Below are 23,662 nucleotides of genomic sequence, written 5' to 3'. Positions count from 1 at the left end.
CCTCAAAACTGTTTTGATATAAAAAACAAGTCAAAACTAAGATACTTACCCGGGATAATATACTTTCTAAGGATTCAGTTAATGACCTTTTTGCTTTACTTTTCAACATGTCAAGCCTAAACCGAGTGGCACTACTTGGCAATTCATTTCGGACAGTCTCCGCTGAAATCTGTGATGTCTACAAATGAAGAGAGAAATGTGAGTTAAAGATGAATCTGTACACACTTGCATATTTAAAAAACCTCCGAGGTAGAGTTTTTCCGATCAAATTAGATTCTCTACAACAAGGAAGGAGAGTCTTCATTTTTAACTGGGCTTAACGTATATTTCTCAGAAAATATTCTCTCCTTTGAAAGTTGTTATGGATGCTCCATTAAGTTTAAGATAAAGAATACTAGACAAGCTGTGGATGGGAATCCATCAACTAATTAGATTTTTAAAGGGAAGTGATAATTTACTCTGAAACTCGAATCAGAAACACGCATTTGGCCACCTACTGACACCTCGTTCTCAATTGTTCTGTTTCCCAAAATGTTTTTTTTTTTTTTTTTTTTACACTAAAGCTTTTTATTTACAAAACATATGCATGGATAATTTTTCAACATTAACCCTTGCAAAGCCTTCTGTTCCAAATTATCCCCTCCCCAGATGGCAGATAGTTCAGCATGTGTTAAATACGTTAAAGCGTGTTAAATCCCATATATGTACACATAGTTATACAGTTATCTTGCTGCACAAGAAAAATAGAATCAAGAAGGAAAAAAAAAACTGGAAAAGAAAACAAAATGCAAGCAAACAACAACAGAGAGAGTGAGAATGCTATGTTGTGGTCTACACTCTGTTCCCATGGTTCTCTCTCTGGGTATAGATGGCTCTCTTTGTCACTGACCAAGTGGAACTGATTTGAATCATCTCAATGTTGAAAAGAGCCACATCCTTCAGAAGTGATCACTATATAGTCTTATTGTTGCCATGTACAATGATGATCTGCTCATTTCACTCAGCATCAGTTGATGTAAGTCTCTCCAAGCCTCTCTGTATTCATCTTGTTGGTCATTTCTTACAGAACAATAATATTCCACAACATTCATATACCATAATTTATCCAACCATTCTCCAACTGATGGGCATCCACTCAGCTTCCAGTTTCTTGCCACTACTTTTTTTTTTTTAAAGTATTTATTAGTTTCATTGAACATAATTTGATATTCCTTAGCCATTAGCCAATGCCAAGTCGTTAAATATTTTAAATTTTTCCGAGAAAAAAAGCCCTTAATTTCAGGATTGTTTGGAATTTTTAAAAATTTGTGGCCTCAAATGACTATTCCCTAGCCACTCTCTTTTAAAAGGCTGAGATGACTAAAATAAGTAGTCCTCCAGTGGTGTGAAAAGAAAACTGAATTTGGGCCTAGAGGTCCTGGTTTTGAATCACAGCTCTCTTATTTACTTACTATCTGCCAGATCTTGCACACAAGTCCCTTCAATTTTCCCATCTATAAATTTAGAAGGCCAGAGTACATACAGATGCTTCCAAGATCTAAACCTAAGATTCCACTGCCAATAAATGTGTAATGTATGCTTCTGAATGGATACAAAAGCATTTAATTAAAAATGCTAACCCACAAAAGATTTCTTGTTTTCTCTTCTTTGTTTGCACAAGTTGTAAATCTAGGATTTCTTATATTTAAATATTTTTTCAAAATAAATAAATATAATAAATGTTTTTTCAAGTATATTTCAATATAATTTATTTCCCCAACATTTCTGCATATTTTATTTTATGCATTAAAAAAAAAAACACAAAAAACCATGACATAAGAAGGGTCCTAGGCTTTACTGGACTATTAGAGGGGAGTGCATGATATATAACAAAATTTAAGAATCTCTGCTTTAAGGGATGGCCTCAAAGTAGGAGGAAGGAGAGGGATATATGAAATGAAGGCGATGTAAAAAACTTGAAACATGTCAAAAAAAAGATGACTGTGTTCTTGTACCTTTTCTTTCTCTGCAATCTTTACTTTGGTCATCTCATTCTCTCCCAAGCAAGTTATAGCATCTGTGGGTGACTTACAAACCTGGCCTTTATCCAGGTTTAACCAATATGTCCTAGAAGAGAGTTACATCAGCACTTCGAACCACTACAGCCCTTCCCTAAATACAGTGAAAGCTGTCCTCACATCCCCCTCTAAACCTGCTCTTTCTTAGTAGAAGCGGCAGCAGAAGCCTGAAACAGCAGCAGCAGCAGCAGCAGCAGTAATAGAAACAGCAGCAGCAGCAGCAGCAGCAGTAGTAATAGTAAAAACAGCAGCAGCAGTAATAGTAGGAGCAGCAGCAGTAATACAAAAAGCAGCAACTGCAGCTACAATAGCCAGAATTTACATAGGTATCTATTATGCAAAAGGCACCCTGCTAAACTTTATAAATCTTCTCTCTTCAACCGTGAGAGGCAGATGCTTTTATTCTTATCATGATTTTACAGATGAGGAAACAGCAGCAAACAAGTTAAATGACTTGCCCTGTATCCAAAATTTTAAAATTTAGTTACATATCCAAATCTGAATTTCACCTCAGGGCTGCTTGGTGAATTGTACCACTTAGCTGCTGTAATTATTTTTAAAGTATAAAATGAAATATGTGGGAATAAAAGGAAAGCAATTATGCTGAAATAGCAAACTATTTTTTTTTTAAAGTCCAGGAATGCCAGATCCCTAGTACATATTTGATGAATTAATGAAAGCCATTTCCTCCATTATCAAGTTAAACCCAATAAAAGTGAAAGAAATTTCTACTTTTTTGAAATGAGCAGAATCAGGAAAACACTGTACACAGCATCCATCAACACTGTGTGATGATCAACTTTGACTGAAGCAGTTCTTCTCAGAAACACGATTCACAATCGTGGAGTCCTTTATGTATATAAAGGACTCAGGAAGGACAATGTTATCCATACCCAGATAAAGAACTGATAGATTCTGAATGTGGATCAAAATATGTATTTTTCATTTTAATTCTTTTGTTTTTTTTCTTTTGATCCATTTCCTCTTTTACAACTGTGACTAATGGAAACACTTTTGTATACATTGTATACATATGACCTATATAAAATTCTTAAACATTTTAGGAAGAGGGGTGGGGGAAGGAGAAGAAAAAAATCTAGAAGTCAAAATCTCATAAAAATGAATACTAAAAATTATCAACATATAACTGGGAAAAATTAATTTTTTTTAAACTCCACTTTTGCTTATTTTTCTTACTTTACATACATATTTAATTTTAACAAGTGCTTGTCTGGCCTGCAGATGGGAGTAGAAAGAAATTCCCCACAAATAGGCCTCAGAGGCAAGGCTTTATTTAATTCTAATACTAATATGTACTTTCTTTTTATTATTATTATTAAAGCTTTTTATTTGCAAAGCATATGCATGGGTATTTTTCCAACATTGACCGTTGCATAATTTTTTGTTCCAAATTTTCCCCTCCTTCCCCCACTCCCTCCCCTAGTTGGCAGGTTGTCCAAAACATGTTAAATATGCCAAAGTAGATACAATATATGTATACATATTATGTACTTTCTTTACCCACTAAGTTGAGATAGTCTAATTGCTTTCAAATATATAATTAAAGCGTTTTCTAAGATAATTGTAAAAAATACACAATGGATTCTTTTGCTCTTTATGGGAAATACTGGCTGAAAGACAAAAATCTAAAAAGAAGTAGGAGTTGATGTAAAAACTACTCTTTTCTTTTTTTAGACAGACAATAAGAGTCTTTGGGTCCCTATGGCAATCCATTCCTCTAATTGCTTCAGGGAGAAAAAAAGGCAGCCTGCTCTAAGCCCTAATCCTGAGCTCCTACTAAAAGAACAAATTTGACTTTCACAAAAAGCACTTACCATACTTACCTTGATACAAAGAAAAACTACATTGCTATAACAAAAAAGTTAGGAGACTTTGAATTGAGGGAGGAAGTACTCTTTCTAGGAAATTAATCATGTGTCTTATGTTTGCTGTATTGTGCACTTCCTCCTCACTACCCTAACACTCTCTAAAGGAGAAAAAGTAGGGGCAAATTCAGAAATAATGTCAGAATGTGAAAAATTATTCATATTTTTACGGATTTTACAAAGTTCTTTATAAATCTGAGATGAGACTTTTGTCTGAGAAACTATTTTCTACTTTCCTTTTGCCGATCTGGGCTAATTTGTTTTATTTGTACAAATTCTCCCCCCCCCCACCCCAGGCTGGGGTTAAGTGACTCGCCCAGGGTCACACACTAGGAAGTGTTAAGTGTCTGAGACCAGATTTGAACTCGGGTCCTCCTGAATTCAAGGCTGGTGCTTTATCCACTGCACCATCTAGCTGCCCCCTGTACAAATTCTTTTTAACTTAATGTAATTAAAATTATCCATTTTACACATCACTCTGCTCTCAGTCTGTTTATTCATAAATTGATCACCTATTAATAATTCTGATAAGTAATATGTTCCATGTACTTTTCGTGATATCTCTCTTTATATCTAGGTTATGTATCCATCTTGACCTTAACAAATGGTATAAAATTCTGGTCCAGGTCCAATTTTTGCCAAAATGCTTTTCAGTTTCCCCCAATTTTTTTTTTAACCAAAAATTGAATTTTCATCCCCCTTAACTTAAGTATTTGCCGCTGTAAACTATGTCTACTCTGTTCCATTAATCTTATATCTTAGCCAATACCAAATAGTTTTGATAATTGCTGCCTTAAAATAGAGCCTTAGAAATGGTACTTTTAAACCTCCTTCCTTCACATTTTTTTGTTAGTATCTTTGATATTCTTTACTTTTAGTTCTTTCAAATGAATTTTCTTATTTTTTTCTAATTCAAAATGTATATTTTTTGGTAATTTAGTTGGGATGGCATTGTATAAATTATTAGTTGGGTAAAATTGTCATTTTTATTACATTGACTCTGCCTACCCATGAACAATTAAATTTCTCCAATTATTTAATTTTGGTTTTTAAAATGTTTTTTAGAACTTTGTTCATAAAGTTCCTGGGTTTGTTTTGTTAACTTGAGAGAGCAGTTTCATTTAAAAGGTTAGAGGTTAAAAGCCAGATTGCAGAGGATGCAGAAAAAAAGTAAAAAGAGCGGAAATGGAAGCAATAAGTGTGGACAGTTTTTTTCAATGAGTTTAGTTGTGAAGGGGAAGAGAGATAAAGAGACTATAGCTAGTGAGCAAGGTCTGCTCTGGTGAAGCTTTTTAAAAGGGTGGGGAGATATGAATGTGTTTTGTGCTAGCAAGGAAGAACTCAGTAGATATATTTATTTATTCCTTACCTTGTAATTTTAAAGGTGAGGAAACTGAGACCAAGAAAATGGGATTGGCCTGCCCAGGGTCACGCAGGAAGCATAAGGGGCAGAATTTGAATCCAGACCCTCTGTTTCTAGAAGTGATGCTTTTCATATTGATAGTAAATAACAAAGGGAGGATTTAAACTTAAGTCTGATATCCCAAAATCCAGAATGTTTCCCATACTTCCTTGTAGATGAATTGGGTTCCACTCTTATTTCTGGATTAACTTCCTATAGTTACTTCCCTATGCCTTCATTTCTAAATAAAAATGATGTTTCCAAAATAAAGATAATAAAGATGGGAAAAGCCAATATTGGAGAAGATGCAATATAAATTACTGGTTCAATTATTCAGGAAAATAATTTCTAATTATTTAAGAAAAGTTACTAATCTATTTATACCCTTTGACTCAGTGACCCTACTACAGTGCATTAATATCATGGGGGTCAAAGACAAAAATATGCCAAAATATTAATAACAACCCTTTTGTTGGAGCAAAAATTAGGAATACTGTGGATGCACAATCACTGGGGAATGCCTGGACACCCCATAAGGTATGGACGTGACTGAAGATTTATTTCATCACCACAAAAAAAAGAGCAAATATGAGGATTTCAGAGACATGTAGGAAGATCTTTAAAGCAGATTCAGACTGTCTGGTGCTAATTGTGCAATGGGAACAATGACTTGTTCCATTGTTTCACTCACGATTGATTCTTAGTGACCCACTTCGGGGCTTCCTTGGCAAAAATATTGGAGTCATTTGCTATTGCCTTCTCAGCCAGTAAGTGTCTGAAGCTGGATGGGAACTCCTGAAGATGGATCTTTCTGGAGCTCTAGACCTGCCCCTGACTATAATAATAAAAATGAAACATCAAAAGGCAGCTGAATTCCAAAGTAATTGCAAGGACCACTCTCAGACCCAACCGAGAGAGGACATAGTACACTTCCTTCCCTCCCTAGAAAGGAGGGGGATCCTACAACCTCCTGAACTCTATGACCTTTTTCCTCTGCCACCAGCCTGGGGTGCCCCAAAGGCGAGGATGTCTATAGTATTAAAAAGAAAGAAATAAAAAAAAAAAAAAAAAAAAAAAAAACCCTTTAAAAACGGAATAAGAAAAAAAAAATATGACCCTGGACTTAAAAGATGTCTCTACATCCATTCCAGTTCTCCAGACTATCCTCCTGCAACTGCACATCCCTACTTGAATTCATAAAAATTCATGCACAGAACAGGAAAAGGATTGTGGCAGACAGCATAAACCTTGATGCAAATCTTATTGCTTCTAGCCCAACCCACTTCCCCATTTGTGCTATTAGAAATGTACTTCTCTCTTCAGTTCCACTTCTTAAAATTCCTCATTTCCTTCAAAGCTCAATGGTAACACTCCCTGCTACATGAGACCTTCCTTGACTTTCCCCACATTCTGTATTTGCCTTTTCAGTGTGCACATGGTCTTTTCTGATAGAATATAAGTTTCTTAATGTCAGGGACTGATCGTTTTTGTTTTTATGGACCCAGTGCAGAGAACAATGTCAGGCACTCAATAAATGTTCGTCAACTGACTCTTAATGACTGAGCTGGCAACAATTTCCTTTTCTGATCTTCCCCTTCATACTATTTGTACTCATAAATGCTAATTTGAAACATCAAAATGTACAGTCTATGAAAAGAATTTCATTCCATTCGTCCGTTATCCTCAGGAAGTTTAACAGAAAAGCCGATTCATACCTGCTTTCCTTCTCCAATATGAACGTGGTCTTTTTGCTTTTCTTCATATATGCACCTCAGGAAAGAAATAACCAGTTCATTCTCCTTTTGCTCATTTCTTGGTCTTATTTTCTTCAAGAAATAACAAACAAACAAAAAAGAAATTAGTAAGAACTTTGTTTTATTTTTAACAAAACACCCAACAACTCTCATAGAACTGAGGTGATTTTCCCCAATCACGTCACTAGGTGGCACTAATGTTTCTAAATGTGCAGAATAGTAACTTATCATCATCATCATGGCAGCTTTCTACTCTGTAGTTGCAGGCAGAGTTCAATGGCCCGAGGATGACATATGGAAGTTGCATTTTTTTTTCTCTTTTAAATCCCATTTTCTTTAACTTAAAGAATCATGGAATTCAGTAAACGGAAAGAAATTCAGAGTCCAACACCCTTGGCCCGGAGAGCGAAGCCATTTCTCCAGAGTCTCCCAGCAACCAGCCAGTGGAGCAGCTCAAAGCCAGGGCTCCTCACTCCAGGGCCGAGAATTTCCTGCCAGAATCCGCCAACCAGAACCACGGGGTCACAGACTGAAAGAGGCCCAGGGCACCTCAGGGGCCAGCTAGTCCAAACCCCTCACTTTATAGATGAGGAAACTGACGAGCGAGAGTGCTTCCTTGACCTCTCCGGGAACTCGAACGGCAAACTCTAAACCCAAATTCTCCAACTCCAGCTGATCAGTTTTTTTCACTGTCCCCCAAAACTATCTCAAAGCATTTCATATACAATTTTTATTTAATAGAAGAAAAACGCTGGAAGCTGGAAGGCTGGAAGCCTTGAATCACATCATCTCACAAATTCAATACCAAGAGGGCCCCGCCCCCCACATTTACAAGAAGTAGGCACAAATTCTGCAGAGATGCTATAAAGCCAGGATACATTATTTAAGTTCTGAGTTTCCCTCAAAAATCTATTCTTAAATTTCCTCCAAAAGTTCAATACAAGAAGAATCTAAAGAGTGTTCAGTTACGCTATCATATGAACTTTAAAATTTAAAACAGGTTTTCAATTAACTTTTGACACGAAAATTGATATGGCATTTAGCCAGCACATGGAATTTGGTAGTCACAACCAGCAGGCTTGAAATATTCTCTGCAATTTCATGGCACAAAACTCCGCCATTCAGAGCAACAACATTCCTCATTCTCCCTATGCTCTCCAAGGAGGATTCCTCAAAAACTCTGGGATACCTTCCATTAGGCCAGGGATTCACAAACTTTTTTTATATTGTGGAACCCTTTGGCATGTGGGGGAGCCTGTGAATCCCATTTTCAGACGATAATTTTAAATTTGGAAAATACTTAGGATTATGGAGGAAACCAATTATACCGAATTATCCAAATAATTTTATGAGAAGTTTGCAAGCCCCAGTTAAGTACTGCTGTTTCAGGCCTTCTAAAATTTGGGCTGTCCACCTGCCATCATCCCTTGATCTTGTCTTTAGACTGTCCAACCTGTTTTTTACAATCAGACATTTCCTAGATAATACCTTTTGGGCCTTGTACATGATAAAATGTTACAGGCCTGCACATCCTTCCACAATGTTCTTTAGGGGTCATCACAAATTTCTTTGAGACAGAAGAATATCCCAAAATTTGCAGCCATATAGTATTACTAGAAGAATACTAATATAAAAAAGAATGCATAAGCTTTTCTTCCCCTATGAGCACATTAACACAGTATCAGTATGACTGAGAGAGGGAGAGGGGAGGAATATTGGAAGAAATTCTGATGGTATGAAATAACAAAAGAAATCAATAAAAAGGTACTTAAAAATACTTTAATAGTATTATAGTCCAATAACAGAGTTCTCAACAATGAAAACTGACAGATCTGTCATTTTTAGTCCGTTGTACTCCTTTCTATTTTATCAGTAAATGTTGTTGGAATGATTAGCATTAAGTATCTTATGAATTCTCCCTTCCCCTGTTCTTAACATTCTGTGATAGAAACTGGTCATAATCTTCCACTCACATCTTCTAAACATTTAGTAACAGAATTAAAGTTCTAAAATATCACTGCTTTTAGTGGTCATCTCTCTCCATTTGGCAAGCAGGCAGAGTATTTGCTGGCTGGGGAAGAGGCTTCTGGAGCGTTTCAGACTCTTTACTGTAGCGATGGCCTTATGCACTGGCCTCCTGGCCATCCCATGAACAAGACCTCCGTCTCTCCTGTCTCCAAGCATTCTCTCTGACATACCCTATTCCTGGAATGCTCTCATCTTCCTCCACTCAGACCACTGACCTCTCTGGCTTCCTGACAATTCCAAATAAAATCCCACCTTCTACAGGAAATCTTCCCATATCCTTGTAAAGCCAGTTTCTTCCCTCTGGGTAATTATCTCCAATGTATTCTATATATAGCTTGCTTTACACATAGTCAATTTTTATCTTCCAATAAATAGGACTGTCTGACATTATATTGGCTAAACTTCCACAGAAAATGGTGATGGTCAATGTACTTCTTTTCCCCCACCTGACCAATTTCTGACATTTTTAGCAATAACAAAGAGTTTACTTGACCTTTCCATCATCCCCAGTCGTCTTCTCATATTTAAACTAATTTGATATTGATTTTGATCATTGAATGAACCAGCTAAAAATCTGGTTTAATGAAAGTAACTAATATTTTTTGTTAAAACATATGCTATTTCCTCTAAAAAACCCAACTCTCTTTCGGTAAAGGACTAAATCTCTTCTTAAAGTATTCCCATTCTGTAGATCTGCTATTCATTTGCTAGGTGACCTTGACCAAGCCAACCTTTTCTGAGGCTCCTGGTTTGGGTCATTCCTAGGTTATATTTCAGCTCCAAAATCTTGTGATTCTGACTTTATCATGGAGCGACACACACGGCCTTAGGAGAAGAAATAGAAGGAAAGAGGAAAAGATCATGGTTGGCAGACACGCCAAGCAACTTTTAATAATCTTTGACATCTGTGTCCCATGTAGCCTTGGGGAAAAAAATGACTCCCAGAAATTTACATGTAGGAATCAGAATGCATATGAATCTAGACCTCCCATTTGTTTTCTTCCTTCAACATAGCAGTGGAATGGAAAGAGCCCCAATGTTAGAGTTTGTGGAACCTTGCGGGAGTCCCGGAGGGGCCATATTTATTACTACTGTAAGTTTGGACAAGTCACTGGACTGAGCTATTTTTCCTTCTGAAGAGACTGAACAAGATGATCCATTGCCTTTCTGACTCTTAAGATCTATGATAAATGGTCATTGCTTAAAGGGGAAAACCTGTCAAACAATCCCCAGCCTTGCTCCAATGGAGAGGATTTCCTTCCACGTTTTACATTTGCAGCCTTAAGTCTTGTAGCCTGTGACTAGGCAGCTGCTAGCTCAGAGCTCATTCTGAGTGTCTCTTTCCCAAGATGAGTAAATTGGAGGAATCAAAGTCCTACAGAATAAGAAGCAAACGGAAAAGGGAAAGGAACTGAGAAGCATCTAGAAGTGGGCAAAAGTGCTATTCTACCCCTTGTCGACCCTGCAATGCAGGTCTACCCTCAAAAAGCAGCATCACGTTTCAGAGAAAAAAAATACTCTCCTGGCCATTTATTTCAACAAAGGAAAAAAAAATTTAGTACAATAGATGAGAGACTTTTTCCCCCTCCTCAATATGTAATCATTTCAAATAAATTATAAATTTCAAAGCAAGAAAAATCTGAGAGCAAAAATTAGTCAAGATACTACAAAAAGAGATTCTCTAAAAATCAAAAACAGGTTCTCAGGCTCCTTCTGAAATGTCATAGCAGATAATACCTCAGCTACCAAAAAAATGAGTAAAATCTCTCTCTTATCAAGCTAATCACAAAGAGCAACAGAGTTCAGTGTTTCCAAATAATCAAAATAGCCAATTTTTTAAAAAGTTCAATTAAAAAAAAAAGTCATAATAATATGCTCTTCTAAAAAGCTCCAAAGAGTGGGAAAATCCCATTGAGTGCTAGAAGGGTTGTGAGGGGTCATGAAGTCCGGCTGCCTCATCTGAGCCAGAGGCCTGCAGAGCTTCGGTGACTTACGGAGCCACTATCACACAGGCCGTTCAGTACGGGACACGGGACTAACCCGGCTCTGCACTGACCAGACTTGATGTCCGGATCCTTCCTGAGTGCTCACGCTTCAGTACTGCTCAACATTACACCTTCTGTTAAAGACTTTTTGGGGACAGGTGCTTCAGAGTGCCCAGAAACAATTCCTGAATGTGCCAGTTGCTTGTAGAGTCAATCTTTATTTTGGCTCCCTATACTTAGGGGAGGAGGCTAAACACTCCTGGGTCAGAGGTGCTTGTTTGTCCTGAAAACAAAATGCAAGCGAACCACAGAAAGAGTGAGAACGTTGTGATCCAGGCTCAGTCCCCACAGTCCTCTCTCTGGGAAGAGTCCAGCTCTCTCCATCACGAGGCCATTGGAACTGGACCGCAACTGCAAATGATCCCAAGTCTTCCCCAATTCTAACTCTATAATCCTCAGTCATCCTGGCAGAAGAGACTTCAAATGCCTAAAGAAAGGAGTCCCTGACTCAGGTGAGGAGATGTCAGAAGAACTTTCTAGCCCGCCATGTTGGTGAAGTGTTTGAGATTCAGCTATCGGTCTCCGATGTCAAAATTGGACACGGCCCCAAAGACGTTAGTTGGGAAGGAAAAGTAGCGGGGAGCCTGCCTTCCTCACCGCCAGGAAAGTGTCCATTCTGTGGTGTTAAGGGCCCCGCATAACCTGGCTGGGCTGAGCTCTCTGAGTCCCAAAGACAAGTCCTTACCTACAATGTGCATTAATGACGCCTTTTTCATTTCTGCCTCTAAAATCCATTAATCTACTGGATTGTAAAAAGCTCGGGTCAAGGATTCACACCTGTGTCTTAAGTATTCAAGTTGAAAGTTACCCAAAAGGCAATGCTGAATACATATGGTGAGTTGAAAGAGCTCACCAGCTGTAGGACTGCACATGAGGAGGGTACAGGGGGGTCACCCCCAAGAAAAATGACAGGAAAAGATGGGGGGCACATGGCAGAAGCATCACAGATGCATCACAGTAGATAATAAGGAGTCTGGAGGGGGACAGGGAGCCAATGGAATTAGGAGAAAAACAGAAAAGCTGAGAACCCTAAGGGAGCGTGTGTGTCCTGAGGAGGGAGTAATAAGAAAAATATCAAAGCTCTGCAGCCACCCAGAGTCAATCCTGAACAGGAATGTTAAAGCACATATCTGCCTTTTTTAGTGTCTTTTTGGAAAAAAAAAAAAAAAAAAAAAAAAACTTTTTATTTTTTCAAAATACTTGCAAAATATACATTCACCCTTGCAAATGCTTGTGTTCCGAACTCTTCTCCCTTCCCTTCCATCTCCCTCCTCCCTTAGACAGCAAGCAATCCAATCTAGGTTAAAAACGTGCAAGGAAGGACATATTTTTTCCTACACAGATACACTGTAATCTAATAGCGAAGACAGACAAAAGAACCAAGACAACAACAAAAATCAAGCCATCTAATCTGAAAAGAACATCACTCTGATTTTTGTGGTGACTGAATGCAGAACAACATTTATTGGGGAGTAAAAATGCAAAGCAAAGCATCTTGCTGCTGGCATGAGAAAGCAGAGTTGATTTCTGCCTTGTCCATTTTCTTATAGGCCAAGGGTCGTGCGCCAAGGAAAAAACACCTAACTAAACAGGATTTAGAGTAAGCTGCTCAAGAAGTTGATTGCTTTATAAATAATTTGATGAAGAATGCATTTAGGTATATGCGTTTTGTGATTATTCTGATAATACTGAGTTTAAAAAAATCTATTTGTACCCATTCTATGTAGATAGCTTTTTCTGCTACATTTGTAAGATTTTATATCCAGGTACCAGAATTAGGACAAGAAAAGAATCAAAAAGGCTTGATTATCTTTCCTTTTTTTTTTTTTTTTTTTTTAAAGGGGGCAGAAAAACATGGAGAGGACTAAAAAGATCCCATTTTGCTTAAAGTTAATTGTTTAAAAATAGTCATTTCCCATTGACAGGATTTTGATTGGGGTCCCCAGCCAGCCCAGGCCAGCGCTCCACAGTAATCAGTAATCACGGGTCTTGTCAGAACAGCGAGCGGGCCAGCGTATTCTGTAACCACATGGGGTTTACCACAACACGCCACACAAGTCAGCCACTAGGAAAGTAGCCCAGTAGGATCCAGGGCAGGACGCTGGCCTGCAACCCTTAATAACTCTTTCTCCAGACACGGCGTCCAGGCAATTTCCCTTCTTTGCCATCCTCAGGTGAACCTGTGCTAACTACAATAGCATCACCTTAATCAGGGGCCTTCTGGCGCCGGCACACACAGTCCCACCGAGACTCTAGGACCCTCATAACACTTTCTATAACCTCAGAATTTCCCGGTCTCACTTTGCTGGGCTGCCAACTCCTTTAAGGAGTTCGGCCGGCCCCGAGTATCTACATCTCATTAAAACACCTTTGCCTGGGTCGGAGACTGAGCTGGGATTCGTTCGGAGGGGACACATGACCCTCCCTGCCATTCTGAAGGCCACAGGTACCAGCGCGCCACAGATCCCCCTCATGGTGATTCCTCCTTTGCTAAATCTGAGCATCTCAACCTTCTAGACTTAATTCTGCTCCAAAGAGCCACGGAGAGCTTGCCTGGGCTAGGCCGGCCCCCCAGAAGTGAGGCAGGGAGACTGGAGCTGGGGCTCCCCAGTAGGGGGCCCTGTGGCAGGCTACCTCTCAGAAGGGATGTGGGGACAGCCGCTGACACAGCAGCAGGAAAAGTTGTACAAAGGCTGGATCTCAGTTACAAGCTCTCTCTGGGACCATTTGTATCCCTTAAGGTGAGATGCTCAAAGAAGCTCTGAAACCAACTGTCCGTCAAGGGACCATCAAGAACCCTAGCGTGGGGGCCCACAGACTCCCCAGAACCTCACCTCCCTCATTTCTGAGGGGGTCCCCTTCCTCCCCTTGCCCATCTCTACAGGCATACCAGCCACCAGCTGTTGGCAGAAGACGGGCCAGACGGGACCACAGCTACAAGGGGCGCGCTCTGCAAGGAAGCGGCCAGAGGGAAGCCGTTCACTCGGGAGACCCGGCCCTCGGGCACGCGCTAGGTCCCGTGGGTCTGGCCGAGAGGATCAGTGGCCTCTGCCTCTGTGGTCAAAGCAGGCACGGAGACCGGGAAAAGAAACTTGAAAAGCCCAACTGTACCTGAACCTCCTCAAAAATGGCTGCTTGTTCTTGATTACTTAGTGTTGTGAGATGCTTCTGGAGCTCCAGCTTAGTTTTGGAAGAAGACATTCCTGGAAGGAGGAAAAAAACAGAAGTGAACTCCAGGGAAGAGCCAGAACTAGGAAACAGCCCATCGGCTTTGTATGTAGGTGTACACACACACACACACACACACACACACACACACACACACACACACACGACCCCACTTAACTCAGCCTCAGTCCTCCCTTCCACAAACATGGCCTGCAGGAGGGAAGGTAAAACATTCCAGGATCTCTACAGAGACAACCCCCCATGAAGCCTGGAGGAGAAGGACGTGTCTGAAGGGCCCGGGCAAGGGACAGGAGCGCCGCCCCACCAGGGGCCGTGCACGGGGTGTTTGTGTGCAGACAAATACAAACTATGAAACGCCACGGGGAGACTTGGCATGGGAGGGCACCAGCGACTGCGCAAGGCGCCAAGGAGACAAGGGAGGGAGCTTCCCTAAGGCGAGGGCACTCGCTCCACGACATGGAGGCGGGAAACAAAGCGGAGGCTGGCGTGGCCGGATTCTGAGAGTGCAAGGGGGAAGACAGCCTCCTCCAGCCCTACAATATTTCCTGTGGCCCTGAATTGGTGCTTACACTAAAAGTCCTGATCGAAAGGCAGACTATTCCGCTTTTGTAATTTTTTTCAAAAATCACTCTTTTCCCACTTCCATGACTCTGAACTGGCAACCCTGAAAAGCAACCCTGAAGTGCGATGTCACCCTTTTCAGATCAATTAAGATGACAAGAAAGGGAAATGAAAACATTGGAGGAGACATGGGAAAACTGGGGTACTAATGGATTATTGGAGGAATTATGAAGTGATCTTTCCATTCGGTGTATAATCTTTTGGCCCAGCCATGTCTCTACTGGGTCTATATCTCACAGAGATCATAAAGGAGGGAAAGGGACCCACATGTGCAGAAATGCTTGCGGCAGCCCTTTGTGTAGGGGCAAGAAACTGGAACCTGAGGGAATGCCCATCAGTCAGGGAATGGCTGAACAAGTTATGGTGCATGAATGTTGTGGAACATTTTTGTTCTATAAATAATCAGCAGGAGAGCTCCACAAAGGCCTGGAAAGATTTAGCTGAACGGATGTGCAGTGAGCAGACCCAGGTCACTCTTCACAGTAACAGCAGCACTCTGCGATGACCACCTGGGAAAGACTTGGCTATTCTCTGCAACACAATGATCCAAGGTAACTCCAGAGCACTCAACATGGAAAGTGCTACCTAGAGAGAGAATTTTCCCACGGTTTTGGTTTTTGGGGGGCAAACTATATCTTCATTCGAAATGAATATGGAAATTTGTTTGGTGTGATGACACATTTATAACCTACATCATGTTGCTTACCATAGAGGGGCCAAGTGGGATCAGGGAAGGAAGGAGAGAATTTGGAACTTAAAATCTTTTAAATATAAACACATGAAAAATTGTTTTCACATGTAATTGAGAAAAATAAATTATAGGATCATAGATTTGAAGCTAGAAGGGGCCTGAGGCCTTCCAGCCTAGCCCCTCCATTTCCTAGAGATATTAGGTGTTTTGCCCTAAACCACACAGTCAGTCATAAGCACTGAGGTGCCCCCTACATCCTGGGCACTGTGCCAAATGCTAAGGGTACCAAGAGAAGGTCAAGCAGCATTTCGGCTCCATCCCCCTGCCATAGCTAAGACAGCAGACTGCCACAGGGTTTGTGAGGTGGGTCCAGTGGAATGTCAAGGATGCCCTACTGCTCTAGGCCGGCGTGGGCCCTTCAGACATTCTGGGGCTGCAGCAGCTGTCTCCTACAGTAATCCTCTCGGTTAGGAACACAACTGTAAGGTCAACGGAAATGCTCCAAATGTCACCTTCACAGAGGGAATCTGACCTTGGAAATGCTTCCTGAGACACATTTTTTAAGAGACAAAATCATCCCAATCATCTGGGAGGCTTCTTTAAATTCCACAGCGGGCACAAATGTTGTCAATTCATGGCCAGCACATATACTCCCTTGCTAGGATGGAGGCCCATAGCACAGAGAGACTGAACAGGACATTCGGGCTAATTTCACAGGACTCAGAGCGTAATTTTACTTTTTAAGTGAGTAATGAGGTGGCCCGTGACTGGTCATCTCAATAGTTGAGCTGGTGACCAGTCCTTGGGTGGGAATATAACTGTCAATTATAACTTTAAACGCTTTGTAATTCTGAACAATTACAGTTATTTCTATTGGGAAGAAAATGATCCTTTTTATGATAATCTGCTTTACCGAACAACTTCTTGGAACACTCTGCAAGAGAAGGCTGCTGACGAAGCAGTCTCCCAAAGCAACCGGTACCCACTTTATGAAGAGGGCCTCCAAGAATGAAGACAGGATTCTTTGTGGTCTGTCTGCTTGCACCACAAAACGTGCATTTTTAAAAACACTGTCCAGTCACATCCAGAGAAGTTCATCTCTCAAACAGACTCCCTCGGGGGGCTGCTGGTATATGCGAAAAGCTCCCAGAACAAGATCGTGGCGAGGGGACAGACCGTCCACAGAATATAGGGAAGGATATGCATGAAAACTGACTGGGGTAAAGAGATAGGGATGGGGTTTGCTCTGCAGTGCTTAGAGATGGTCCTGAATCTTGTCTAAGATTCACTTTTTAAATGGTGGCTAAGATTTATATAAAGTAAATTAAACGGAGGCACTGGTAAGATGGCAGAGTGAATGGTGAACCAAATGAAACTTCAAGGGTGCCCACTCCCCCCAAAAAGCAAAACAAACAAAAAAGGTGAGGGAGAAAAGCTCCAACACAAAGAAGAGAAAGAAGCCTTTAAAAAAGCCTCTGTGGGCCTAAAACTGGAGCTATTTCAAGACAGTTTGCTGAGGACAGTCTGTTCAATAAGAGATGTAAAACACTCCATGACATTAGCAAGGAAAGCGAGCACACTTCTGGACATGATAAATAACCAGGTACAGAGGAGCGAGGAAGGGAGACGCTGCCCACCCCCAGATAAACAGAATGTGTACAGTATGGGGGGGGTGTCTGTCCAAGCCTTCCCTAGAGCTCAGGGGGAGGGGACCGCTTTAAAAACAGCCACAGAGCAGAAACCGTGTAATTCTGTCACAGCTCAGGGGCAGGACCCCACAGTCTTGGTGCAGACTCAGCCTTCTGGGGCTCTCTGGAGATGGGGAGTGGTCTCGGAGCAGGACCGACAACCTTCCGACCCAGAGCTCTCCTCCCACTCCCCTAATATCAGCCGGAGGTGCTCGGGCTGGGCTGGGGGGACAGCACTGCTGTTACGGGGCCGTGTCTCTCCGTGACCCGCTGAATTTCCTCGGCAAAGACACTGGCGGGCTTTGCCATGCCCTTGACAGAGATTTAAGGGATGTGCCCAGGTCACACAGCCAATAAGTAGCAGGGGTAAGATTTGAACTCGGCTCTTCCTGCCTCCACACCCAGTGCTCTTTCCACTGAGCCGTCTAACTGCTTAGAGGCACAAAGGCTTGGGTGCGAGGGGGCGGCTAGCTGGCAAAGGGACCCAAGTTCAAGTCCAGCCTTAGACACAGGATATTTACTAGGTGTGGGACCCTGAATGGATAAATAAATAAATGGAGAATCCCACAAACAAACCAAAACCCATGGTGGGAGGGGTTCAAATCTAGTCTAGAAACTTCCGGGCAGCTCCAGCCCTCTCTGGGTGGCTGAGGCAGCTCCCCATGACCAAGGTGCTAGACCCCCCAAATCTGCCTCCTGCGCCCAGGGGTCCGCGCCAGCTTTGGGGGAGGCGGTTCTGGCTGACCTTCGATCTTCTCGCAGAGCCTGTGCAGACCCTGCAGGGGGCAGCCCTCACACTGCTGCGCCGGCGTCCGGGACGTCTGCTGCACCGCGGCCACGGTGAAAGCCTGCTTCAGAGTCATCATGATCTCATCGACCTGATGGAACACAGAGACGGCGGCCCGTGAAAAACCAGCACTTCTCTGCGAGGGGAGTCAGGCTGGGAAGTCTGCTTATTAATCAGGAAACTAGTGATTTCTCTTTTGCTTTGATTTCTAATTGATTCATCGTTTGAAAGGTGCTCCTGAGACCTGACGAACCTCACACCTTAGGGAATAGTCTAAGAAACCCCAAGGTGGAGCACAGACCCCTGACGGGGAAGGGGAACGTTAGCAGCTTCAGGCAGAAGGGCAGACAGACCGACTAAGCTTTCTGCCGCTCCTGACAACAAAGACAAAACCAGATCTGAACTCCATTTAAACAGGGACAAGGTCTATGAGCAGGCGTCTCTTACCAAGGCTTCATTTGTACACTGAAAAACGTAGCAAACAAAATGGAAACCTCCATTTTCGGAAGACTCTCTGCAGATAAATCCAAAGTGATCCACGTGTCGAATTCCCTTTGAAAGAAAAAAAAATAACAATCATGCTTTGTCACACTCAAAAAAGAGTCTCCTTGCACAGACACCATTCGGTAGCTTAAATCTCGCCATGTCCCCCTCTCCTTTCTGACACACCGTTAATGGGGCTGTGAACTGGGACAACCACCAAGGCCCGGGATTTGGAACCGGGCAACGGAAGCAACTGAACCATCCATACGACTGGCCAGACAGATTCCCAAAGGAAGTCAGGAAGAAAGAAAGGTCTTCTCCCATGTAGCTGAACACACACTAGCACACAAAGAACCTGAGAGAAAACAGGCGTCCGTCAACGGAGGACCAGCCTTGTCAAGCCCATCTCCGAGTAACTACCCTGATGTCCTTCCTCTCTTCTGCCGGGCTGCCGAAGGCCCCGACCACACTGTCTCATGGGAAAGCCCGGGCCATCCCTCCATATGGACGCGGCATCTCAGTTCATAAATGAAGCTTCGGTGAGAGAGGGCCGGCCCTGAGGAGGCCTGCAGCCGGCCTTGCTGGCTGACCTCATGGGCGCTGACTTAGCACAGAGGAGTGTTCTGTGGGACGAGCTCCGAGGGGAAGGGCCAGAGGGAGTGCTCAGATGGACCCAAGGAGACCGAGAGCAAGAATGGGGGGAAGCCAAGGGTAATAGAGAATCCGCAGCAGGCTCAGGGAGGGCGAAAACTCAGGATGGACGATATAGTATAGCACGAGGCAGTTTGGAGAGGTTTGGCTCAATGTTCAATAATTAGGCACTGATGTCCAAGAAATCCACAAACGTCACAAATCAGAGTTTGGTTTGTTATCGATTATGTGTAAATTTAATAAGAGTGTGAAAGAAATAGTCAGTAATGGAGGACTTTAATGTGTGATTTAATGTGTTAGATTCCCATCCCCTCTCCCTCCCCACCTGTGAAACATTTAGCAGGCCCCTCCTGATGCTCTTCCTCCCTAATTCAATATTACACTTTTCCAGCCACAGCAGTTCCTCAAGCCACCAATGGCAAGCCCTCCATCACCCTTTTTTAAAATTTAATTTATCTTGAACATAAAAGAAACATTTCCATTACAATAGAAAATGATTGTACGTGGAATTATAAATCTATTGTGCACAACTTGCTATTCCTTTTAAATATTAAGTAGTTATCATATAACTTTTTTTTTCTTTCACTCTCCCTAAAAAATTAACAATGGTAATTTCACACCCCTAATCTGTACAGTAAAAGGAGAAGGAAAAAATTATAGAGATCAATGGGGTAGGAGGGAATGATATATTCATTCAATTCATTTGTTCATAAAAATAACACCTATTTATGATATCATTTCCTAAAGTCCTAAAGATGCCAGTTTTAGTTAATTCAAAGAATACTGTTGCATTTAAGGGACCTGTATTTTTTGGTAAGGATATGCTATTTAAAAAATGAATAATGAAAATAATGAAAAAAACAAACAAACAAACAAACAAACAATAATGATTTCCCAATGTGTCAATGTCTCCTCATTGCCCTGTCTCTATTCAGGGAACACACCATCGTTCAAGAGACCAGAATTTACAACCTTGGAGTCACCCAAGATTCCTGACCCTTTTCATCCAATCAAGGTAAGTGAACAATCTCTTCAACTTCCATTTGTATAATGAAGGTACTGGACATGATCTCTAAATTTACTTCCTGCTCTGAAATTCCATGATTTTATTTCCTAGCTTAGGATCTCTAGGACTCACCAAAGCCAACCCAATATATGAAAGAGGATGAAACATTTATCTCAATGTTTCTTACCTGTGAGATTTGTTTGAGCTAGGTGTATAGGTCGATAAAGAAAGAGACTGACAGAATCACACTCATAAAGACAATTATAAGGGAATTAGTGAGACAAAAATAAGTAACACTCAGAACTTGGTTGTCATCCTCTCCCAGCCCCCATATCTGGGAAATTATGAACCAAATAATCATAAGCATGGAAGTGAATTTATCAATTAGGAACAAATAGAAATAAGGGAGAAATACATTAAACATATATAAAAAAATCAATAACTGGGGAATAGGAATAAAAAGGAAGGTTCACAAAATGTGATCTCATCAATCCTGGAAAAGTTATTATGAAAAAAACAAACACATAAAAGTACTCCCCCTTCCCCAAAGAAATTCATTTTCTTTAATGTTTTTGTCTTCATTAAGAGGAATTAAGGCCTATTATTACTTAGAATTACAAGTGAACATTCCTTTTCAAAAGAAGCCAAGAGGGAGAAAACAAACAAACAAACAAACAAACAAACAAAAAAAACAAAACAAGAAATGAATAACCCCATCCTTTTAACCTCTCCTGATAAATCTCAGGACAACCAGGCAATTTCCCACCATAAATTAAATAGTAGACCACAGAATTCATAGGCACAGAAGTAGCCTTTTTCCATTTTACAGAATTGTGTATGAATCACATTAAAAACAATTTCAATATGAAACAATGAGAAGAGAAAAATAAAACAGTGGTTTCTACTTACCTGAGAGCAAAAGGAAATCTCCTTAAAGTTTTTCTCCAATGCTATTTTTTTGGTGTCAGGACTGATGAGGTAAACTTCTGACTGGCCAATCTAGAGAAAAAAAAGAGACAGAGAAAAAGAAAGAGAGAGGAGGGAGGGAGGAAAAGGGGAAAAGAGAGGGAGGGGGAGAGAGAGAGACAGAGATGAGAGAGAGAAGGAAGGAAGGAGGAGGGAAGGACAGGGAGAAAGAGAGGGTAGAAGGGAGGGAAGGAAAAAAAGGGAGGAAGAGAGAAGAAAGAAGGAAGAAAGGAAGAGAGGGAGGGAAGGAGGGAAAAAGGGAGGGAGAGAAAAAAGAAAGAAAAGAAAGGGAAAGAAGGATGGAAAGAAGGATGGAGGGAAGAAAGAAGAAAAGAAGCAAGAAAGAAAAGCTGTTTTTTTTTAAATTTCTAAATATTTCGAACTGTCACTATTTTTTATAATTATAAACATTTTTAAACTGTCACTATTTCCTCTCCTAATAACTGTCAGTCGCCATGTTGTTCATTCCCTCAGTATGTCTGACTCTTGGTGAGCTCTTGGAATACGGCCCCCCATTACCGTCCACGGGGTTTGCTGCTTCCTTGCCCAGGATCAGACAGTGTCTGAATCTGCAGCCCCCGAGCTGCCCCCAGTTGTCACTAAGTCCTGAACTCCTTCCAATGCTTTCACTCGGCCATGGTGGCATATGCTTTAAGGCCCTCTATGCTGATAAGAAGCACTCGATAGCAGGGGTCTCTCTACATAACGCTCCATATTCTATGTGGCAAGTTCACATCTGGCTCCACCTTTCCAGGCTGCATCAAGGGTCCACCATACCCTCTGAACAGTCACCAACTGCTCCATTCCCTTTCCTATGTCCACTCCTTTGCCCAGGTTTCCAGCCTAGATTCCATCTGTTAGAACTGTGCACTTGCATAGGGGAAGATCTACTTTGCAAAGAAGGCTTCTCCTGATTCTCAGTTACCGATCTCCTCTCCTACTAGTCCTGAAAACTCCTTTATATTTATATTACATTCGTGATATAGGTCATAAATCACATTTTACACACACACACCACCAAGTGTTATATCTTTTGCGTATTTACAAGCATACCACCTTCTTTTCCCCAAAATAGAAGCACCTTGAGGTCAGAAAATGTTTCATTTTTGCCTTTCTACTACCAAGTAAGCGTTCAATGAATGCTTCTTGAGTGAATACAAAGGTGTTCAGTACAAGCAGACTTTCCAAATGATTTAAGCTTATCCCTTTAGCTCACAAAATGTTTTTTTAACTTTTTTTTTTTTTTTTAAGTAAAATCTACAGGTAATTTTTTTTTTTTTTTTTTGGCAGCTCCAGAGAAAGATATTCTATCAGTAATGAGATAAGGACATCACAGCTCACTGCTCCCTCAGAGACCAGCTTCCTTAGGGGACACCCCAACAGCACAGCGTGCAGGTTCAGTAAGGAAAGGTTCTAAGACCACTCAGAGAAAAGTTATTTTTGCTTTGGGAGAGTCCCAAGAAGCTTCAACTTCAAGGATCACATATCTGTACCTAAAAGGGAGCTCAGAAGTTATTTAATCAATATTTTACAGGGAGAAGAGATGGGGAAGTAAATAAGCACTTATTTATTTATTGACAAGTATATGCCAGGAATTCTGCTAACTGCTTTTTTTTTTTCTTTTTACAAATACTATCTCATTGTATCCTCCCACAACCCTTCAAGGTAGGTGCTTTTATTGTCCCCATTTAACATTTGAGGCACTGAGGTAAACAAATTAAGTGACTTGCCCAGTTAGTATTGGAAGCCATATTTGAACTTGGGTGTAACTCTCATGCCCAGATGAGGGAACTAAGCAAAAGTCTGAACAAAGTAAATGTCAAAGGTAGAGTTTCAAGCTAGGTCCTCTCGCTTCATGATCAGGTCATTTTTCACTATGCTATCAAATCCCAGTAGTTTCAAACCAAGAGACCAATTTTACTCCATTTTAAAACCAATACTTTAGGGCCTATCCTAGCACTAACATGTCCCAAGAGACATTTTCTCCATTTATTTCTTAGAATGTCTTTCACTAATATTGTTAAAGAGATAAACAGATCTAATGCAAAAATAGGTTTTTTGAAATCAGAGGAATATTTAAATTATTCACATTATCTCTAGACTAATGTTACTCTACATCATTAAGTGTTGGCCACATCTAGAAAACTAAAATGACCTATATTTAACATTTCCCAACTGAGAATGCTTTTTTTCTGTAATTTACTAAAATTGCTGAAATGCATGTGAATACAAATTTGTTACTTTTTTCATTTGATATTAAATATTTTACATTATTTTAAAATAAGAGATTGGTCTCATGATTTTTTGTAGTTATCTTTGTAACCACAAGGTGGGGGGGGAGAGAGTTATTTATATTTCCATGAATATGAGACAAAAATTATACATAACGTTGGGAAATACTAATCTCA

General features: G+C 41.0%; 1 protein-coding gene across 6 annotated transcripts in view; it reads right to left on the bottom strand.

The window, feature by feature from the left end:
* The window catches only part of TBC1D1 (TBC1 domain family member 1), a 212,303-nt gene that overhangs the window by 93,959 nt on the left and 94,682 nt on the right, over positions 1 to 23,662 (bottom strand). For all 6 annotated transcript variants that reach the window (XM_074272353.1, XM_074272354.1, XM_074272355.1 and 3 more), the window contains 6 exons: positions 21,198 to 21,287; positions 18,596 to 18,700; positions 18,107 to 18,239; positions 14,284 to 14,375; positions 7,061 to 7,171; positions 50 to 178 (listed from right to left, as the gene is read on the bottom strand). In XM_074272353.1, the coding sequence (XP_074128454.1) occupies positions 50 to 178; positions 7,061 to 7,171; positions 14,284 to 14,375; positions 18,107 to 18,239; positions 18,596 to 18,700; positions 21,198 to 21,287 (660 nt within the window). The remainder of the gene's footprint in view (positions 1 to 49; positions 179 to 7,060; positions 7,172 to 14,283; positions 14,376 to 18,106; positions 18,240 to 18,595; positions 18,701 to 21,197; positions 21,288 to 23,662) is intronic.

The sequence above is a fragment of the Sminthopsis crassicaudata genome, chromosome 6 (assembly GCF_048593235.1).
Source record: "Sminthopsis crassicaudata isolate SCR6 chromosome 6, ASM4859323v1, whole genome shotgun sequence".
NCBI classification, from domain to species: Eukaryota; Metazoa; Chordata; class Mammalia; order Dasyuromorphia; family Dasyuridae; genus Sminthopsis; species Sminthopsis crassicaudata.
Note: the sequence above shows the minus strand (reverse complement) of the source record. Positions and strands in the feature narration are given on the sequence as shown.